Below are 21,166 nucleotides of genomic sequence, written 5' to 3'. Positions count from 1 at the left end.
TCTCCAGTCACCGTTGCAATTTGGGCTGTCGTATCTGCGTGAATGGAGGACAGAACGAAAACATTCTGTGTGTCCCTCCACTTCACTGCAAGCAATTTAATACACTTCAAGCAGGCTCTCTCCCCCCCGTCTAAGTCAGGAATCTACAAGCTGTTGATGGAAGCCCCAGCAATTAGGTCGTGCGGTGCCAAATATGCCAATTCCAGAAACAAAAAGGTGACTAAAAAGTGGCACGCTTGTGTAATATTTGTACACATATAAATGGTACCCCTTTCCGAATAAGGGTGACACCAAGTCCCAAACAATCTTGTCGGTGCTCCCCATGTATTTTGGGCAGTTGGAGGGCTCAAAATTGCTATCTTTTCCTTCCTAAATCCGAAAACTACATGTATAGCCTGTTGCCCTGTCACAGAGCTTATACATCTTGACCCCATATCGGGCACGCTTGCTGGGGAGAAACTGTTTGAAAACAAGGCGGCCAGAAAATGTAATCAACACAGACAGCTTGTTGGGATGTATACAAGGCTGCAAACTTTTGGTTGAAGTGATTTATGAGGTGCCGAATTTTGTGGAGCTGGTCATATTCAGGGTCACCTGTCATTGAAATGCTTGAACTACAAGATTTGCTCGTATCTAGTCCAGGCCATGGCAGCAGAGAACACGGGCATATGATGAATTGGGTCAGTGGACCAATTTGACCGCAACTCACTCTTTTTAGTAATGCCCATTAGGAGGGATAAGCCCAGAAAGGTTTTAAATTGTGAAACAGTTATACGTTTCAATGCAAATTCTCTGGCAAGGGTCAAATTTACAAGCACATCAGGAAGGACACTATGGGCTCTGCGGCCCTGTCTTTGAATACTTGGTGGCTGCGGGACACTACTTGTGCTAGCCACCGCACTGGCTTGACCTGCACTTATGGGACTTGCCACATCACCAAGTGTTATTGCAGTGCTGGTTTGACTACGACAAGCATGTACTAGGCCGCTGGTGCTTTCCAGTTCACCAGAAGGTTGAGCGGCACTAGAACCGATACTCTGCTGCATACAAGAACACTGCAATTGTTGCACCTCAGCAACAGAAGAACGGGGTCAGGTATGCCTGACCTTATCAGGGACCATTTCTCCGTCGTTAGAGCTATCTGTCAGGGAGCCGCTGCTCTCTACAGATTCAAATACTGAGCCTGATTCTCACAGTGAGGCTTCCCCATCGCTCTTACCTGTCATGCTCAGGTAGGCCTCTTCACTAGTGTACCAATTTACGGGTACCTAGTGTGACTCACTGGTAAAAAAAAGCACCTGGTTGTCAAGGACTGTTTGAACCGCTACCAAAAAATGTAACTGCTAGCACTAGTGCTCTGTATCAGAAGTGACAGTAATCTGCTGATACTGCACTTCTTGGGGGCTAGGCGGAGGGGTTAAACACAGTTGCTGGCAGGTGTCGGGGCTGATCCTGCTAACGCTGCATTTTGGGAACACTGCAGTAAACTTTAGGGGACGCTAGTATAGTTCTGATCTGATTAAAGATATTGATCAGTTCAGACACTATAATAGTAATGGAGGTGTTTAGTGTGTGTGTATGTCACTGGCAATCAAAGGGTTAAAATGTATTACTACATATGCGGGGGCAATCAGTCCTGGATTAATGCTAACTAACGTTAACGCTAACTGACGTCACCTGTGACGATAATACAGTGATCAGAAAAAAGATCTGTACACTATAATAGTGATACTGTGACAGGGTAATGAAGGGGTTAACTGGGGGTGATCAGGGGGTTAAATCTTTATTAGGGAATATATGGCGGGTACCCTAAACCTATCTGAGACTGCTGCTAAGGCACAAGTGACACTAATACAGTGATCAGTAAATTATTTGTATACTGTATATAGTGACACTGTGACAGGGAGTGAAAGGGTTAACTGGGGGGGGTGATCAGGGGGTGACAAATGTGCCTATGTGTACTGGTGTCAGTGTAGTGCTTGTGTACTCACTGTCTGATGTTCTCTTCTCTCACGCTGGAACCGAAAAGGGCTCCAGGAGAGAAGATTGCATAATTTCCTGTGCCCGTGTTTACATTACACAGGCACAGGACGTTCTGCAATTGGCCAGAACTAATCACCAGGTCCAGGCCAAAAATCATTGGCCTGAACCTAATGACTGATCAGTTCTGAACCGAATCAGCACATCGCGGGGACGGCGGGTTGGCGCGCCCCCGACCAACATAATTGCGTTGGTTCGCGCAGCCTAGCCACCTTGCCGCAGTAAAACTGCTGCGGGTGGTTGGCAACTGTTTAAAAAACTTTTATTTATTTTATTTAAATTAACTTTTTTCATTTTTTTTTCATTTAACTTTATTGCTATCACAAGGGGCCCTTACAATCACAGTGCCCCAGTCACAGTGCCCCTTACAATCCCAGTTTTTTTTTTTTTTTTTAAAAGCCCGAAGCGTGTGAAATCACACTCAAAAAAGACTTAGCACCCGGTGCATGAAAAAGTGCACCCACGCAAACGTGAACACACAAAAACTGCACAGGGTGTGCGAAATGGTCTGGCCTCTGAAGAGGTTGGACCTATACCTTGATCCCCCGGGGCGCAAGACTCCTGACAGGGACTGAGGTACTTCCTATGGTTTGCCTGGCCGAGACCTGGCAAACCCCGTTCTCCAGGGGGACTGCCGAAACAGCCCACCCCAAGTACTGGGTGGGGCTCCCCCGAAGGGAGACCCCCATGAGAGAGGGCGAACTAAGCCAAAAGGCCATGTCCACCCCCTCCCAAGACTTTCAAGGTAGGCCCAAAGACCCACACCGTACTCGTCGTGCAGGAAGAGAAGAGTGAAAGTGAAGTGACACACCACAAAGAAAAATACACACAAACAAAAAGGTGGGGAAGGGGAAGTGGAGGAGTGAATTAGTGCCTAAGTGAAAAACAAAGGCAGGCCTTCCGTCCGGAATAAAAATTCCTCTGGTCGAAGCCAAAAGGCCTTGCCCAAGAGGCAGGTGCTTAAAAAAGTGTGTAGGTGCAATCCCAGTGCCCCTGTCACAGCGCCCCTTACAATCACAGTGTCCCAGTCACAGCGCCCCCTTACAATGACAGTGCTCTTGTCACAGTGCCCCTTACAATCACAGTGCCCCAGTCACAGTGCCCCTTACAATTACAGTGCCCTTTACAATTACAGTGCCCCTTACAATTACAGTGCCCCTTACAATCACAGTGCCCCAGTCATAGTGCCCCTTAAAATCACAGTGCCCCAGTCACAGTGCCCCTTACAATCATAGTGCTCTTGTAACAGTGCCCCTTGCAATCACAGTGCCCCTTACAATTACAGTGCCCCTTACATTTACAGTGCCCCTTACAATCACAGTGCCCCAGTCACAGTGCCCCTCACAATCACAATGCTCTTGTCACAGTTCCCCTTTACAATCACAGTGCTCCAGTCACAGTGCCCCTTACAATTATAGTGCCCCTTACAATCACAGTGCCCCAGTTACAGTGCCCCTTACAATCACAGTGCCCCAGTCACAGTGCCCCATTTACAGTGCTCCTTACAATCACAGTGCACCAGTCACAGTGCCCCTTACAATCACAGTGCCCCAGTCACAGTGCCCCTTACAATCACAGTGCTCTTGTTACAGTGCCCCTTGCAATCACAGTGCCCCAGTCACAGTGCCCCTTACAATTTCAGTGCCCCTTAAAATCACAGTGCCCCAGTCACAGTGCCTCTTGCAATCACAGTGCCCCAGTCACAGTGCCCCTTGCAATCACAGTGCCCCTTACAATCACAGTGCCCCTGTCACGGTGCCCCTTACAATCACAGTGCCCCATTACAATCACAGTGCCCCTGTCACAGTGCCCCTTACAATCACAGTGCCCCCATCATGGTGCCCCTTACAATCACAGTGCCCCTATCACAGTGCCCCTTACAATCACAGTGCCCCTGTCACAGTGCCCCTTGCAATCACAGTGCCCCAGTCACGGTGCCCCTTACAATCACAGTGCCCCTGTCACAGTGCCCCTTGCAATCACAGTGCCCCAGTCACGGTGCCCCTTACAATCACAGTGCCCCTTACAGTCACAGTGCCCCTTACAATCACAGTGCCCCTTACAATCACAGTGCCCCAGTCACAGTGCCCCTTACATTTACAGTGCCCCTTGAAGTCATGCTCCTCCCCCCTTTTCTCTTCTCTCACAGCCCCATTCCAGTGTCTGCCTCCACTGCACAGTCCTACCTGTGGCAGGGGAAAATCAGTTTCAGCTGTGTGTCTTTTTCTGGGCCTTCCCCCCCCCCCCCCCCACCACCGACAATGTTAACATATCAGCAGGGCAGGGGGTGGGAGGAGCTGCAGATCCAGCCAAATGGTGACTACCCCATTTGTTAATATAAAAGTCTTTCGCTCTGCAGCTTCTCCTGACAGGTTGACATCCATGGCGGGGGCGGAGACCTGGGAGAAGACACACAGGCTCAGTGACACAGCCGCACAGCAGGAGGTGAGCGCCAGTCGCGGTTTATTTATAGTCCTGTCAGACTGCGGTCGCTGTTCACCTCCCGGTATCAGTCTGCAGCCCGGGGGTTGAGGTTTCAATCATGTCTCCCCTTTCCCTTATTTCCTGCTAATGACATTTTTAAAGAAATCCTTTCCTTTTTCATTACATAGCTTATTTTTACCCATTGATGTCATCAGTATGTGTTTGTGATTCTCTATGCAATGTAGACAGACCATGGATGGTGGGAAGAGCCAGCAGGCTGTTGTACATAGTTTCCAGAAAACATTACAGCACCCTGCCTCAGTGCTTTTATCAAGGCACCTTAGTCCTGAATAAAGTAGGCTGGCTCTTGGGAGAAGTTATGTAAATAATAAAATGCGTAATTGGTGGATATCATCTGGAGGGGTGGAAGTTTCTGGGTGTTTGCCTGCATTTGCATGTAATGCTGAGCCTCTGTCTGTGATTGAAATGACTGAAATCCAATCAAATGGGTGTGCAAGAATAAAACAAGAATAGAGGAAAAATTCTCCAATAGGTTCACTTGAATAGGAATTTAGCCAAAATATTTTCTTTAGGATAGAGTAGTAAAGGGTCAGAACCCTTAGGATTTTATCTCTATCTTCATTGGGGAATTTTCTCTGCTAGGACATTGATGTGAGCTGAAAGTTTTGCAATAGATATGTATGTTGTAGACCCAGAATTATCGCCGGAGAACTGCTGCTACATTGCATCTACCGTAAATATCTCAATATCTTCTCTCTGTTTCTCTAGGGGAAGCCAGAATCTACTCTGTATTTTCATGATGACAATTTAACAGCCCTGGTGGCTAACTTGTTTGCGGCTGGAATGGAGACAACATCCACCACTTTGCGTTGGGGCCTTCTTCTAATGATGAAATATCCGAATATACAAAGTAAGACATGCCTTTATGTGACCTCAGAATGATCATGGAACATCACTCTGGGATTTCCCTCCTGAGTTTAAATTTTCTCACGACCAGTACTTACTGAACTTTGAGATTTGTGCTAAGTGTTAGCAACCTACAGTTACATAGTTACATAGTTAGTTAGGTTGAAAAAAGACACAAGTCCATCTAGCTCAATCAAAAAAAAAAAAAAAAAGAAAACACCACCATACAATGCCATATACACAATCCTATACCCAGAGTTGATCCAGAGGAAGGTGGAAAGAATGATCCAGTTTGCTACAGCAGGGGAACAAGTTCCTTCCTAATCCCCATGAGAGGCAATTGGATATTCCCTGGATCAACTTTACCTATAAATGTTAGCACCCAGTTATATTATGTACACCTAGGAAAGAATCCAGGCCTTTTTTAAAGTAATCTACTGAGCTGGCCAGAACCAGCTTCGGAAGGGAGTCTATTTCACATTTTCTTTTTTCCATAAACAATTTTTATTGAGAATAAAGTATGGTAACAGAGAATAATCGCAACACAATAGAGAGTACAAGTAAAGCCACCCATAGGCGGAACAAGGCATAAACACAGATAACACAACAGTAGCTATGTAACGATCGTGTTAGGATACAAAGAAACTAGCAGTGAATAGCGAATTGGAAGGTCCATGGGGGTTGCCAGTAGATTCCATGTAACCATCAGTTCTTAGGGGACATGCTAACAATGTATGTATAGACCATACATACGTGTCATGGACATTCACCTGAGTGATTTTCCAACTGTTTTAACTTCAGATAGAGGAACAAACAAAACAAACCCCCTAAATAAGTGGAAAAACCCAAAGGGTTGAAGCGTATAGGGAGGAAAGGAAGAGTCAGAAAAAGAAGAGAGAGAAAGAGACACAAAAAAAATAATTAAATAAACACAGAAGGGGGGGGTTCAAGGGGGGTAGATACAAAATGGGTCAATTCCGTCTGGTTCCTGGAGCATTCATCGCACCCCGATCACAGAACCATCCCCTCAGCTGGATAGCATTTTTGTATCTGTTGGTCGTTTTGAAGTGAGTCCAGCAACTCCAAGTGGAAGTATTTTTAGGCATACGATCGTGCTACTCCATTAATGTAGTCACCACGTGAGTCATCACCATTGTTAGAAATGAACACTTACCAGACTGAAATGACCCCACTACAGGATCTGATTCGCCTTTCATTCAGTTCACACCCATTGGTTCCAAAAAGTCAGGCTGACTTTCTCTCTAAGATTAGTAGGACAATGGTGACCATATGTATAACTGAATATCCACATGGAATCAAGGCAAGGAAAGCCACATAGTGTAAATCGGCTAAAAACTTTAATGGAAACACAAAATACACATTCTACTCACATGATAAAAAAGGTTAAGTGCATAAAAAGTAACAATTTAAAGTTGTACAGCAGAGATTCCAACTCCAAAGAAGTGTGGCAGTGTGGTGTGCGTAGGTTCCCCCCAAGGCACATTTAATCCCATAGGACATCATCTGGGCATCCTATTCCTGTGGCTACTGATCCTAGTACCACCTCTTCAGGCACTGCCAGTCTGCCTGGCTTCAGCTGCTCCTGTTTCCAATAGACTGCTTTATTTTACCTGCATCCCTGTGTGGTGTGGTTTCCTGACACTCTGACAGCCCTTTTACTAGCTTTCCTGGCTTAGACTCCACAGTCCTGCCAGACTGACTCTGCATCCTTTCCAGACTGCTTGCACCCAGTTCCTTCAGGCATACCTTTTATTCCTCTGACTGGGCACTCACCAGCCCACCTGGCTGTCTTCCTCCCTGGAGATTTGCCTGGCAGTGTCCTTCTGCTTGTCTTTCCTTGCTCCCTTGCCTCCTGGTCAGGATCCCCCTGTGTATCTTGAAGAAGTGTCCTTTCCGCATCCAAGCCCAGGCCTGAATTTGCCCCCAAGAGAAAAAAAGTGTATATTCAAGTAGTAAAACAAAACCTCCTGCGCTCAAGTGCTGTCTGATGGAGTAGAAAGAGGTGCACTACAAACTCAGATGTAAAGAGAGCTGTCTCGTCTTGCTGCCCCCTTCAGGATCAAGGGTATCAATTGAATTTGCCCCCCCCCCGCAGACTAGGGGGCTACTCGCAACGGCCTCCAGCAGCCTAACACTCCATCTCCATCTTCTACCCAAACTCAACTGCCCAAGCTGATCTAACCCTGAGTATATGAGGGGGCCTGCCCTCTGCCAACCAATCTGTTGGGTATTGGCAAGGGCCCTTATAAATGTTCCAGGCAGCTCCACCTTACTTCCCCTCCCATTCTTCTGGATGTTTCTAGTAAGTTTGAGAAGTAGGGGGGAGGTCCCAGTAATGCTGCCTGTGAGTCACCCAGCTATCCCTGGATCTCTGCCAAACCTAGGAAAAACACAGACAAGCTTGGCTGCCAGCCAAGCTTGCACAAATTTACCTACACTTAAACAAACCCTGACTCTAGCTCTCTAGCAATGCTAGGGGGTGCTACATGCAGTTGCTTGTCACTTGCCACTATAAAGCCTTCAGCCAGATGCAGTTTGTCACTTGCCATTGTAGCCTACCACCAGATGCAGTTTGTCACTTGCCACGCCGTCGCCAACTTTACATTTTCAAGGAGCAAGAAAACCTACAACTGGCACATGCACAGTTGACAGTATGGTTCCCCTCATACTGTCAACTCCTAATGCACAGCTGATCTCACAAGAGGTGACCCGACTCACAGAATCTTACATGAGAGTCCTCCTATGTAAACAAACAGCCTCTCTGCTCCCGGTGGCAGTGCGGCATGTGTGGTCCAGTATCTGACAGGCCAATGACCTGTACCAATCTGCAGACCAGAGGTTGGGGACCCCTGGTTTAAATAGTTTATTTGGGCCAAGCTAGCCAAGTTCTTTTACACTGCTGGAACACAGTACTGAATATAATAGCAGCACTCAACCCGACTCTACTTGTTTCAGGAGTGGGACAGGAAGTCCCTGTCCCATGGCTGGAATACAGTGTTGTACACTGTATGTAGCTAAGGCTACATGGAGTTACTATAGGGCACCCAGTAAGTGCACCTGTTATTGCAGTAAATGGTTTGTTTGGGTTAGCTTGGATGGACAAGCCAAGGTATTCTAAAAGAGAGAGAGAGAGAGAGAGAGAGAGAGAGAGAAATCCTGCATTGTATGCATTTGGGATCAGTAAAATCTGTTATCTGCAAAAACGCCTCCAACCTAGAACGCTCATAAACGCCAGTAAAAATGGCAAGTGGTCAAACTAATGTTTTTTAACCCCGTTTTACTAGCTGGGAAGTTCCAGCATTCAGAAAAGGCTTTCAAACGTCCAGTGTACATGAGGCCTAAATATTAACTTCAATAACCCAACATGTGAAAAGCAAATTGATGGAATACTCAATTGGGTTTTAGAGAAAATCAGTAAACAGTCATTTGCTTTTGACATGGTTGGATAGTTGAAGTGAATATTCACATCATTTATTGTGTGAAAATTCTCAGCTGCTTTGGAAAACCAACCAGCAAATTTTCACCTAACTACAGTGTGCAAGGTAATTTTTCATGTAATAGAGTAGGGAACGAAGGCTAGAACCCCTGTTATTACTTGTTTTTTGGGCACCAGTTGGCTAGTTGAACTTGAATAATGCCAGTACTGGTGTGACTCCCCCATTGAAGCTGAGACATCAGGTTGGTTTAGGCTAGAGTGGGAGATAAGTATAAAAACGATTTGGAGAGTTAGTTGTGGGGTTAATAGGGGAAGGGAAACATTCTACTTAGAGGAATTATACTTATTTAGGATATACATTTATAGAAATTAATTCTAATATCTTTATGTCAACAGAGAAAGTTCAAGATGAAATTGAAAAAGTAATTGGCACAGCTCAGCCTAGATTAGAACATAGGAAGCAAATGCCTTACACTGATGCTGTTATTCATGAGATCCTGCGCTATGGTGATATCGCACCAGGAAGTGTTCCACATGCAACTTCACAAGATGTCACATTTAGAGGATATTTTATTCCAAAGGTAAGTGACTGAAGTATAAGCATAATATCAAGCTGCTTTTGAAATCTGCATCCTTCATTAAAATAATTACTGATTGCCAGCTACACGCCCTTGGTGTGGGGCTGGTAGACCCACCCTACTACATCAACTCATGCACTCTTGTCAGCTCCTTCTGGGACCAAGTTCTTTGTTATATTCATAGAGTCATAGAAATATCCCTACCCAAGTCAACCATGCTATGTCATTCCTGCTATTGCTTCTCTCAAACGGGATTTAAAAACCCTTTTCTATATAGGGAGGCTAGATGCCATTATTCAAAGCTTCGGACGCGCCAAGAGCTTTTTCACCCATTGCAGATCATTTATGGAGTCATCCTTCTCAGATGTGGAACTACAACTGATGATGTCCTCTTTCCAGTTCACGTCTCTGAAAGGCTATGAATATGTTTGTAAGAGATGATTTTTCGTGGTCATATCATTCCTTTGGAAGGGGGGTTGTAACCCTTGTTAAGGAGCATCCCCTGGCATAGCTATGCTTTATTGGTATCTATTATTAATATCCCCAGTAGCCTACTATGTTTTTTCTTCTATGTCTGTATAACTGGCAAAACTCAATAAAAAATATATATATAAATATTCCTGATGATACTCCCTCGTATGAAGGTCCTCGTTTAGGCACTTTCTGTTAATAAGTTACAACTGTCTCCCAGTGCTCTGCTCCTGCATGGTCACACTATCACATGGACCCCTGATGGAGACAACAAGTGGCCATGCTGACAATGATCAGGCATGGTCCACTTTTGTCCACTATTGTCCCTATTAGAAAGCCAATCTAGAGCAATGAGGAGTATTTGCTGCTGAATTGATTGCATGTAGACATCATCAGCACTGAAATTACAAATTTAATAAAAAAAAAAGGTGAAAACACTAAAAGCATCTCTTATGCTGATTTTGTTAAAAAAAAAAAAAAACTTAGGGTTTAAGTAAAAGCCTTTAACCACTTGCCTACTAGGCCTATTTTTGACATTTGGTGTTTACAAGCTAAAATCAGTTGTTTTTGCTAGAAAACTACTTAGAACCCCCAAAAATTATATATTTTTTTAAGCAGAGACCCTAGAGAATAAAATGGAGATTATTGCAATATTTTTTATCACACCGTATTTGCGCAGCGGTCTTCCAAACGCAATTTTGTTGGAAAAAATTCACATTTTTGAATTAAAAAATAAGAAACCAGTAAAGTTAGCCCAATTTTTTTTCCATAATGTGAAGGATAATGTTACACTGAGTAAATAGATACCCAACATGTCATGCTTCAAAATTGTGCACGCTCACGGAATGGCGACAAACTTTGGTACTTAAAAATCCCCATAGGCGACACATTAAAAATTTCTACAGGTTGCCATCTTAACAGTTACAGAGGAGATCTAGGGCTCAAATTATTGCTCTTGCTCTATCGATCGCGGGGATACCTCACATGTGTGGTTTGAACACTGTTTACATATGTGGGCGGGGTTTCCGTATGCGTTCGCCTCAGCGCGAGAGCTAACGGGGACAGGGTGCTTTAATTTTTTTTTTTTTACTATTTATTTTATTTATTATTTTTTATTTTTATACCATTTGTAAAAAAAAAATAAAAAAAATGTATCATTTTTATTTCTATTACAAGGAATGTAAACATTCCTTGTAATAGAATTAGTCATGACAGGACTTCTTTTTTGTGAGATCTGGGGTCAAAAAGTTCTCAGATCTCACAAGTACACTAAAAGATAGAAAAAATAAAATAAAATGAAACCTTTAAGCCGGTTGCTAGGCAACGACGTTTGCCGTCGCTCCGGTCCTCCAAGACCATAGAGTCGAGTGAGGGCAAGCTTGCCCTCACTCGACATCCTGTCTGTGAGGATCAGGGACCCGATCCTTTTCCCCGCTGCCGGCGGGTCCGGTAAGCGTGGAAAAGGACCGGGACGCGGTGGGAGGGGGGGCACCTCTTCCGCCATCCCGGAAGGGTGATCCCGCGGCGAATCCGCTGCTGGGACCACCCTTATCGGAAAGCCGACCGCCTGCAGTTTAAAAAAATACCAGGGTTATGGCAGCTATCTGCTGCCATAACACCGGTATTTAGGTTTAAAAGCAGGATGTATATATACAGGGAGGTGGTTAAAGGCTAAAGGTTTTTTTTTTTTTCCCTTAATGCATTCTCTGCATTAAGATACATAACTTCCAAGATTAGCTTTCCCCCAGCCCCCCAAATACTTACCTGTGCCCGATCTTGATCCAGCACTGTGGATTGAGAACGGGCTCAGATCTCTCTATAGTGTGGGCTTGTCTCTATCCAGAGCACTAAGTGTAATTTCTCTCTGCTGTCTCATTCCTTTGCTATCTGCATGAGTCACTTCTGAAAAAGTTTTCCTGACACAAAGAGAAAAAAGGTGACAGGAGAGGAAGCTCCAGCAAACAGCTGTGATTGAAAGCCTCAGCTCTGTTCCTGTGTGCTGTGTACAAAACAAGAGGGAGAGGCACCTCTAAGTGTACACTAAAAGTAATTTATTGCAGAGTAAACATTGGCAACTCACATGTAAGTAGATAAAATAAGGCACATCAAGAAAATGAGAAAGTCCCAAGGATCATCGGTAGACGTGTGGCCCGTTTGCTGGCAGTGCCATGCACTATACACCTCACGGGTCACCGTCTCTAAAGGCCAGACATGCAGTGGATCTAGACCCAGAATGAGGCTTGTGGCGCAGGTGGCTCAGCGGCGTAGGGCGATAACGTCACCGGAATGCGGCGCGTTTCTGAGCATGCGCACTGTGGGTATTACAGCAGCTGTGCTCCTTCTTCAAGCATAATTATAGGGAGATATCTATGGCTATATATACCACTAGGGGAAGGCACTCTAGAGACGTCTAATGAGTTGTATTGGATAAACAACTGGCGGAATAGCCTAGGTTACAATGTATACAGGCTTAAATACTACAAAATGTAATAAAAAATAACAATTAAAAACAAAACCAATACATGGTATTTAATGTACCTTTGCCTGGAAGTAAGGTGGTTGTAGGGTAAGTATTTTTGTCCTTTTTCTTAGACACAGACACAATAAGGAAGGTGAGTATATACAGTATCTTACAAAAGATACCTGGTTGCCCCCATACTTGCTTGACACCATCTGAACCAAATAGGTTTTTCTTGGTCTCATCAGACCGTAGGCTATGGTTCCAGTAATCCATGTCCTTAGTCTGCTTGTCTTCAGCAAACTGTTTGCGGGCTTTCTTGCGCATCATCTTTAGAAGAGGCTTCCATCTGAGATGACAGCCATGCAGACCAATTTGATGCAGTGTACAGCGTATGGTCTGAGCACTGACAGGCTGACCCCCCACCCCTTCAACCTCTGCAGCAATGTTGGCAGCACTCATACATCTATTTCCCAAAGACAACCTCTGGATATGACGCAGAGAATATGCACGCAACTTCTTTGGTCAACCATGGTGAGAGCTGTTCTGAGTGAAACCTGTCCTGTTAACCACTTGCCGACCGTCGCACGACTATTTACTGCAGCGGTCAGCCCCTCACAGGCAAAGCGACGTAGGGCTATGTCGCTAGCCTGTGAGGCTCTAGGGAGTGAGCGCGAGCCGCCGGAGGCGCGCTGCCGATCCCGCTCGGTCACGGACCCCCCCCCCCGCGCGTGTGCCCGGAGGACCCGATGTCCACCAGGCACTCGCGATCGTCCATTACAGCCGCCTGTCATTCTTCCCTGTGTAAGAATGGAGATCACACAGTTCTACTATGTAGGACCGTTGATCTCTGTTCTTACACGTCAAGCCACATCCAAACACAGTAAGAAACACGCCCCTAGGAACACACTTAACCCCTCCCTCTCAAATAAAGTTAACCCTTTTACTGCAAGTGTCATTTTTACAGTAACAGTGCATATGTATAGCACTGATTACTGTAGTAATGTCACTGGTAACCCCAAAAGTGTCAAAAATTTCAGTCAAGGGTCCGATCTGTCCGCCGCAATGTCGCAGTTCCGCAAAAAAAAAAAAATCGCAGATCGCCGCCATTACTCGTTAAAAAAAAAAACAACAAAAATGACAAAAATCTTTCCCTTAGTTAGTAAACGCAATAACTTTTGCGCAAGCCAATCAAAATACGCTTTTTGCAATTTTTTTTTACCAAATACCATATAAAAAAATGTGAAAAATATTGTTATTTTTGCAAAATTTACGCTCTTTTTTTTGTTTATAGCGCATGATCAAAGAATCGCACAGGTGATCAAATACCACAAAAAGAAAGCTCTGTTTGTGGGAAAAAAGGATGTCAAATTTGTTTAGGTACAGCATAGCACGACCGCACAATTGTCCGTTAAAGTCACGCAGTGCCGAATCGCAAAATAGGCCCTGGTCAGGAAGGGGGTAAAATCTTCCGGGGCTTAAGTGGTTAAACCGCTGTATGGTTTTGGCCACCATGCTGCAGCTCAGTTTCAGGGTCTTGGAAATCTTCTTATAGCCTAGGCCATCTTTATGTAGAGCAACAATTCTTTTTTTTCAGATCCCCAGAGAGTTCTTTGCCATGAGGTGCCATTTTGAACTTCCAGTGACTAGTATGAGAGAGTGAGAGCGAAAACACGAACTTTAACACACTTGCTCCCCCTTCACACCTGAGACCTTGTAACACTAAAGAGTCACATGACACCGGGGAGGTAAAATGGCTAATTGGGCCCAATTTGGACATTCTTACTTGAGGTGTATTCTCTTTTTTTGCCAGTGATTTAGACATTACTGGCTGTGTGTTGAGTTATTTTGAGGGGACAGCAAATTTACACTGTTATACAAGCTGTACACTCACTACTTTACATTGTAGCAAAGTGTCATTTCTTCAGTGTTTTCACATGAAAAGATATGATAAAATATTTAAAACAAATGTGAGGGGTGTACTCACTTTTGTGAGATACTGTATATGTGTATCTATCATATACTTCCTGGATCTCCTGTACATATACCTATAAAGGCCCAGGCTTGGACAAGACAATATAAGTGATCATGTATTCAATAGATAAAATTACAAATGTAGAAGCTGTTAAAAATATACATAGCTGGGGATTATAAAATATTGAAGCACCAATATATAAGTGAAGTGCAGAGTTATGGGGGAGAGAAAAAAAGGGATGGGGGAGACATATATATATATATATATATATATATATATATATATATATATATATATATATATATATACCAGATCAATATCTGGTATAAATATCTGGGGGGGGGGGGACATATGTATACCAGAGGTATATAGCAAGGGTATAAATATATACCAAGGGTATATAGCAAGGATATATGTGTAGTAACTAAAGGCCATACCTGGTGGCCATTCCTTAAAGGCTGGTGATGGTGTTGCTACCATTGCTATGAAAATTTGGGATTATACTCACTGACGGAGGAAGAAACCCGCCACCCCCATGATAGCTGGAAGAAAGAAGACCTGGAAAACACATTAATTAGTATTAAAAAGTAATGAGTAAATAGGCTTGAAAGCTAATAGTAAGTTTAGGGGACAAGGGGGGGGAGGGATTAAGAATGGAGGCAATTTTGATTCCCTCATTGAGGCCACCCGGGAAGAGAGTATCGAGAAAGTAAATCCAAAAAGTCTCTCTAGCACATAGTCTCTTATACCATTCAGCCTCCGGAAGAGATCTGGGCATCTGTTTGATGACCCACACTAGGAGTCCAGCAGTGAATTTTTGATGGAATTCAGCAAAGTGTTGTGGGACACTATGTTTGTCTTTACCTAGTTCAATGAGGCATCTGTGTTCACCAAAGCGCTGTTTTTTAAGGCATGGATGGTGCAGCCCACATAGATCAGTCCACAAGGCAGGATACTCCATGAATCACAAAGTCAGAGGAGCAGTTGTAAAAATTGTCTAATTGTAAGGTTTTCCCTTTTATTTATGAATTGACACATTTTACATAGGGCTTTGTGGCACTGGTACATCCCTACCAAGGGTATTAGAACTGGTTGTAAAAAAACTAAGGCAGAGGACTTCAGTTTGCTGGGAGCAATTTTATTTTTAAGGTTGGGGGCCCAACGATAGGTCACTCTGGGGCGATCGTGAATAATAGTTTTTAAGTGGGGATCCTCTAATAATATACTCCAGAGTTGGGCCAAGATTTTATCAATTTTCTTGTATTGAAAATGAAAGGTGGTGAAATGTTCCAAGAGTTCACAGCTTTATTTGGGGGGGTTCCTCCAAAAAAAAGTTGAAAGGCTTGATTGACCAAGGGTTCAGGGCACTCCTTGTCCAGAAACTTTCTTTTGAGAGTGTTGCTCTGTTCTATGTAATCTAAATCATGGGTGAAATTCTGTTGTAGTCTGCAAAGTTGTCCTTTTGGGAATATTGCAAATCCATTTGGGGGAAGTGGCAGCTGTTCTGATTCAAAAAAGAGTTGTCAGCAGTTGGCTTGGTGTAGTTTCTTACACATATTATGCCTTCAAAGTGGCCGGGTTCTAAATCTAAAAAGGCTATGCCTAGCACATATGTGAACGACAACCTATAAGGATTGTCATTACAGTATTCTACAAAAGGGCTAATATGGTCAGTAGGTCCATCGCATATGATGGTAACATCATCAATATATCTATCGAAGAAAACAATGTTGGAAGAAAAGGGATTTTGTTGCCAAATATAATTGGTCTCCCAAAAGTCCATTGCTAAGTTTGCATATGATGGTACAAAATTTGCCCCCATAGCAGTGCCCTGTAGCTGTAGGCAGAACTCTCTATCAAAGTTGAAATAATTGTGTGTGAGGCAAAAAAGAGTTTCTTCTAAAATGAAGACTGTTGGTGGTTGGTTGTCTGGTCTTGGGCAAGGAAGAATTTCAAAGCCTGTAAACCAAAATGATGGGGGATGGATGTGTACAATGAGTGGACATCCAGAGAGAGCCACACATAGGTGGTCACCCACTGATATGGGGACAACAACTCCAAGAGATGTGTATCATCTCTAATGTAGGATTGAAGTTGATTGACCAGTGGTTGTAGATTTTTGATCTATATATTGGCTGAAACCTGTAGTGATACTGTCCATGGCTGCCATTATTGGTCTACCAGGGGAGTTTTTTGTTTTTTTGCGTATCTTGGGGAGATGATAAAAATACGGGGTCTGGTAGAAATCTTTACGGAAGAAAGAGGCCTCTGACTAATTTAGGACTTAATTTTCTAATGCTGATTTAACTAGTAGTTCAGCTTCTCGAGTGAACTCAGTTATAGGGCCTTTTTTAGGTTTCTGATATACAGTGTTATCTGATAGAAGTCTATTGGCCTCAGCCAGATAGTCAGTTTTGTCTTGTATGACAACCCCTCCACCCTTGTCTGCTTGTTTAATAATAATATCTTGTTTTTGCATTAGAAGATTAAGCGCTTTATTTTCTGATTTAGACAGATTATTGGTCTTAGGGGTAGAGGAGGAAGGATTGCAACAGAGTTTGAGGAAGTCGGCATAGACTGCCCTAAAAAAACTCTCTAAATATGGGTCTTTAGCTTGTGAAGGATACAAAATGGACTTACGCTTAACTCATGAGTGAGCTATGGGTGGAGAGGTGGCCAAATGCTGTGTAAAGAAACGGAGGGAGCCGTCCTCTATGGATAATGTGTCTAAGGTGTCTATGATGTCAGTCTCAAAGTCAAAGACAACCGGGGGAGGGGTAGGGGGAGTACTATCTGTCTGAAAAGTTATTTTATCTTTTCCTGTGTGCTGTGTGACAGGGGTGCATCCCTTCCCTCCAATCAGCTCTCAGAGCTCCCCTCATCTGTAGAGTGTAACTTCAGCTCTCAGCCCCTCGCCTTCTGAAAGCATACACAAGTTGTATAAATTCTGCACTTTGCACTTTAAATTGATGTAGAGAGGAGAGGGCTGTAGGTACAACCTATGTAGGATGCTTTGTTTTATCTATGTGTATCAACTGAGGCCATTCACTTTACTGGGTACATGTGAGGTTTTACAACCACTTAGTGAAAAATGCACCTTGCAGTGACTCCTTCATCCCCACCACCACGCTGCAAGGTTTAAATGCTCATTTGCTCATCTCTGCTCTCCAATGCTCGAGGATGCGGGCAGGCCCTGACCACCCTCACATACAATACATGATTGCTGATTATGCATTGTACAGAATACAATCAGAATGCTGGAAGGGGAAGGGAATCAGTATGGAAGCAGATTTGGGGGAGCTTTTGGGTAGCTGTAGTAAAGCATGTAGGAAGCCTGCAGGAGCCAAGAATAAGGTAAGCATAGCTGATTAGTTCCCGGCCATTAAACAAAATGCACAAGTGGTTAGATGTTAATTTTCTTTCTAGACAGGCTATTTCAATATAAACATGCCAACACACTGTATTTGTTCATGTATTTGTTTTTTGCTAACTGGTTGGTAACTATTTTTCCTGCAGGGAACCATGGTCATCCCAGTGCTCTCCTCTGTTCTGAGGGAAAAGTCCTACTTTGAAAAACCGTACGAATTCTACCCAGAACATTTTCTTGATTCTAAAGGCAATTTTAAGAAGGTTGATGCGTTCATTCCATTCTCTATTGGTAATACACAACACATTTTTGTTTTAATAATCTCATTGTTGGAAAAAGGTTTTAAGTAGCTCTGGTAAACTCCAAGGACACTAGACCTAAAACCAGTATCCACTATTACAGTATCTGATGGACACATGTATTTGCTGATTTTACTGAGGTGGAACATCTGATGTGCTGCAGAACCTCCTGTCCATGGCAGTCCACCAGCTAAAACAGGGATATTTGGAGAGTATGTAGCACTATGAAGAAGCTCAATTCTCAGTTACAGAGATCATGTTGCCCATTTTTTTTTTTTTTTTATCCATGAAAGACTTTATTGTGAAAAACAATGTACAGCCAGAGAAAACCCCATGCACATAAGACAGTACATTTGCCACTACAAAACTGTAAAACCAAAACAAATTATTTAAGTATATAGTTACACAACATAATATATACATCTACATTATTATCGTCATCAAGCATTATCCCATAAAATCCTACCCATGGTCAATTCTAATATAGAAAAGCCTGGACTGACCAACCAGTTTGCCCACACCTTCTCAACTTTGCCCAGACACCCTCTATGCAAGTAAATATATTGTTCTAGCCTCAGGGTATCCCCAACACTTTTGATCAATTTCCTTAGGGAAGATGGCTCTTCCAAATTTCAATGTATTAATATAAATTTGTGAACTTGAAATAGAGTTATCACTATCGTCTCTCTCTAGTGAGTATCTGAGTAGCCAATTACTCCAGGATACATAAAATACTACATTTAGGGTCAAGTTAAAGGGTGGGGGGCTTTTGTTATTTGTTTCGCCAACAGGAGGCATGGCACCATTGGGCCTCTATATAATAAATCCAGGGGTTGGGAAGGGCCAGGCCACCATTGTCCTTAGGCCATTCTGATGATTATCATGAAAGACCACTAGACCTATTTTATAAACAGATGCAACTTTTATGGCTAATTCAAATGAACCAGATAATTTTCTTTTTTTCCTAGGAAAAAGAAGCTGTGCTGGGGAAACATTGGCTAAGATGGAGCTGTTCCTCTTTTTTACAACACTACTACAACACTTCATCTTTCAGGCTCCTCCCGGAGCTGTACTAGATCTCACTCCTGAACTGGGAGCCACAAATTCCCCATTACCTCATGAAATCCGTGCAATCCCCAGAACATAGATTAAGTCTGTCTTGAAATAAATAGTAATTTATTACTATGCGTATTTTGTTGAAATGAAATAAAAAATGTACTTATCGCCTTAAGTTACCTTTTCATATTAGCAAATTGTATCCTTGAACAGCTAATTTAAGATGATGTGTTTTATTTAAGGCCTAGCTATTCTGTAACTAGTGGCACCTCTCAAAAAGCAAGGAATAAACTCTGGACCAGCAAGGCATTACTCCATCACTGGCCTAAATGTTGCAGAATCTTCCTTCCCAGCTGGGCTTAAATGTTAAAGCAGAGTTCCACCCAAAAGTGGAACTTCCACTCATTTGCTTCCTCCCCCCCTCCGGTGCCACTATTGGCACCTTTCAGGGGGGAGAGGGGAATGGGTACATGTTTTTGACAGGTACCCTTCCCCACTTCCGGGAGACGGCGCAGCGGTGCTGTCCCTCGGAAGTTTGGCCCCCTCCTTCTTCCCCCAACGCCGAGCCAATCCGAATGCGTAGTCTGCTTTGCACATTCCCGGGCCCATAAGGGCGCAAGGCTTCACTGCTGGGTTCCCTTACCAGCAATGGCGGCGGCAGCACCCGACAGCCGATGGAAACATCGGCTGCTGTGGCAACATCGCTGGACTCCAGGACAGGCAAGTGTCCTAATATTAAAAGTCAGCAGCCCTCCCCCCCTCCATCAACAAATTAACTAAGGATTTGTATTCTCTTCACGAAAAGGAGTCAACGGGTCTGTCCCTGGATCCCCAACAAAATCGACTATGTTTCCTTCAGAAATGGTTTTGCTTGCCCGCCACAGATGATGCATCTACACTCGATATGACCTAGGCCCTACCTATCAACCCTTCAAACTCACAACTTTTGGAGATGTCACATCTCCCTACCCTGCATATTGCCTTTTACTTGGTCCGCATGTCATCACTAGTGTCTCTTTTCTTTACTTGCAAATGTGAGAGCTTAAAGTTCAGCTTCATTGCATACTTGTTGATTAATGTACCTCCACTCCTCGATATGTACTGATGCATCTACTCCCTCCTCTACTCCTTTCCTCTCTACCTCAACCCCCCTACTCACCCCATCCCCCTCCTCTCCCCTTCCCAACCCTCCCCCCTCTTCCTCCTCTCTCCTTTCTTTTCTATCACCACTATGTTCCCCACTAAAATGTTCGGTTTTCAATCTACGTTATTCCATTAGGATATCCTGTACAGAGTTCCTCGATGAGCTGATCACTACTTTGTGAGCAACAATCTCTTTGTGGTACAACTGCCTGATATTGTGATACTGTTCGGTATTTGAACTCCGCTTTAAGTGTCTCTATGATTTAGGGCAGTGATGGCAAACCTTGGCACCCCAGATGTTGTGGAACTACATTTCCCATGATGCTCAGCTACACTGCAGAGTGCATGAGCATCATGGGAAATGTAGTTCCAAAACATCTCAGGTGCCAAGGTTCGCCATCCCTGGTTTACGGAATGTTTTATAGCATCCTGAAGTCTTCATCTTATGGTCCATTCATGAAATGCAGGCTGAAGTTTGAAGCCAGTGGTGCTCCAAAGAGTTCTCTCTGCCTAACACAGCAGAAAAAAACTTTATGACTGGAGAAAAGTCAGTCTTTGCTAGCTTTTTAGCCTTTCTTTTATTCTTTTTTTTTTACATTCCACTGGCTTTGCTCTTTCACTCTGCTTTATAAATACAGCTCACATGGAGTTAATGCAGCTCACAAACATGGAGGATATTGTTTGCAATATATATATATATAATAATAACTTAACATTGCCAGCTGGACAACAGCATACAAGCTCCTGTTGTATGGCATCGTTAGCACATAGTTCATGTAATACCGTATGGCAGCCACAGTGTAGCCTTGTTGCTCTCCATATATCCAAAGCCTCCAGGCATAATAGCTTACACCTGCTTAAGAAATTATGCAATCTTTCGTTAAACATCTGCATGTAGTTAATGCACTGTATGACTTGTACTAGCAGTGACCATATTTACCAGGACTAAATGATCCCATGTTTTTAACCAC

At 43.6% G+C, this 21,166-nt stretch overlaps 1 protein-coding gene across 1 annotated transcript in view; it reads left to right on the top strand.

Moving 5' to 3' along the window:
• LOC309551313 (cytochrome P450 2K4-like) overlaps window positions 1-19,143 on the top strand; it is a gene marked incomplete at both ends in the record, with an annotated part of 36,062 nt that extends 16,919 nt beyond the window's left edge. Inside the window, 4 exons of the mRNA XM_082251848.1 lie at window positions 5,254-5,395; window positions 9,245-9,429; window positions 17,847-17,988; window positions 18,965-19,143. Of these exons, the coding sequence (XP_082107974.1) occupies window positions 5,254-5,395; window positions 9,245-9,429; window positions 17,847-17,988; window positions 18,965-19,143 (648 nt within the window). The remainder of the gene's footprint in view (window positions 1-5,253; window positions 5,396-9,244; window positions 9,430-17,846; window positions 17,989-18,964) is intronic.
• Window positions 19,144-21,166: the final 2,023 nt, after the last annotated feature.

Source organism: Pelophylax lessonae (assembly GCF_965119305.1).
Source record: "Pelophylax lessonae genome assembly, chromosome: 3".
Classification (NCBI taxonomy): Eukaryota; Metazoa; Chordata; class Amphibia; order Anura; family Ranidae; genus Pelophylax; species Pelophylax lessonae.
This window is presented reverse-complemented; position numbering and strand designations above follow the sequence as displayed.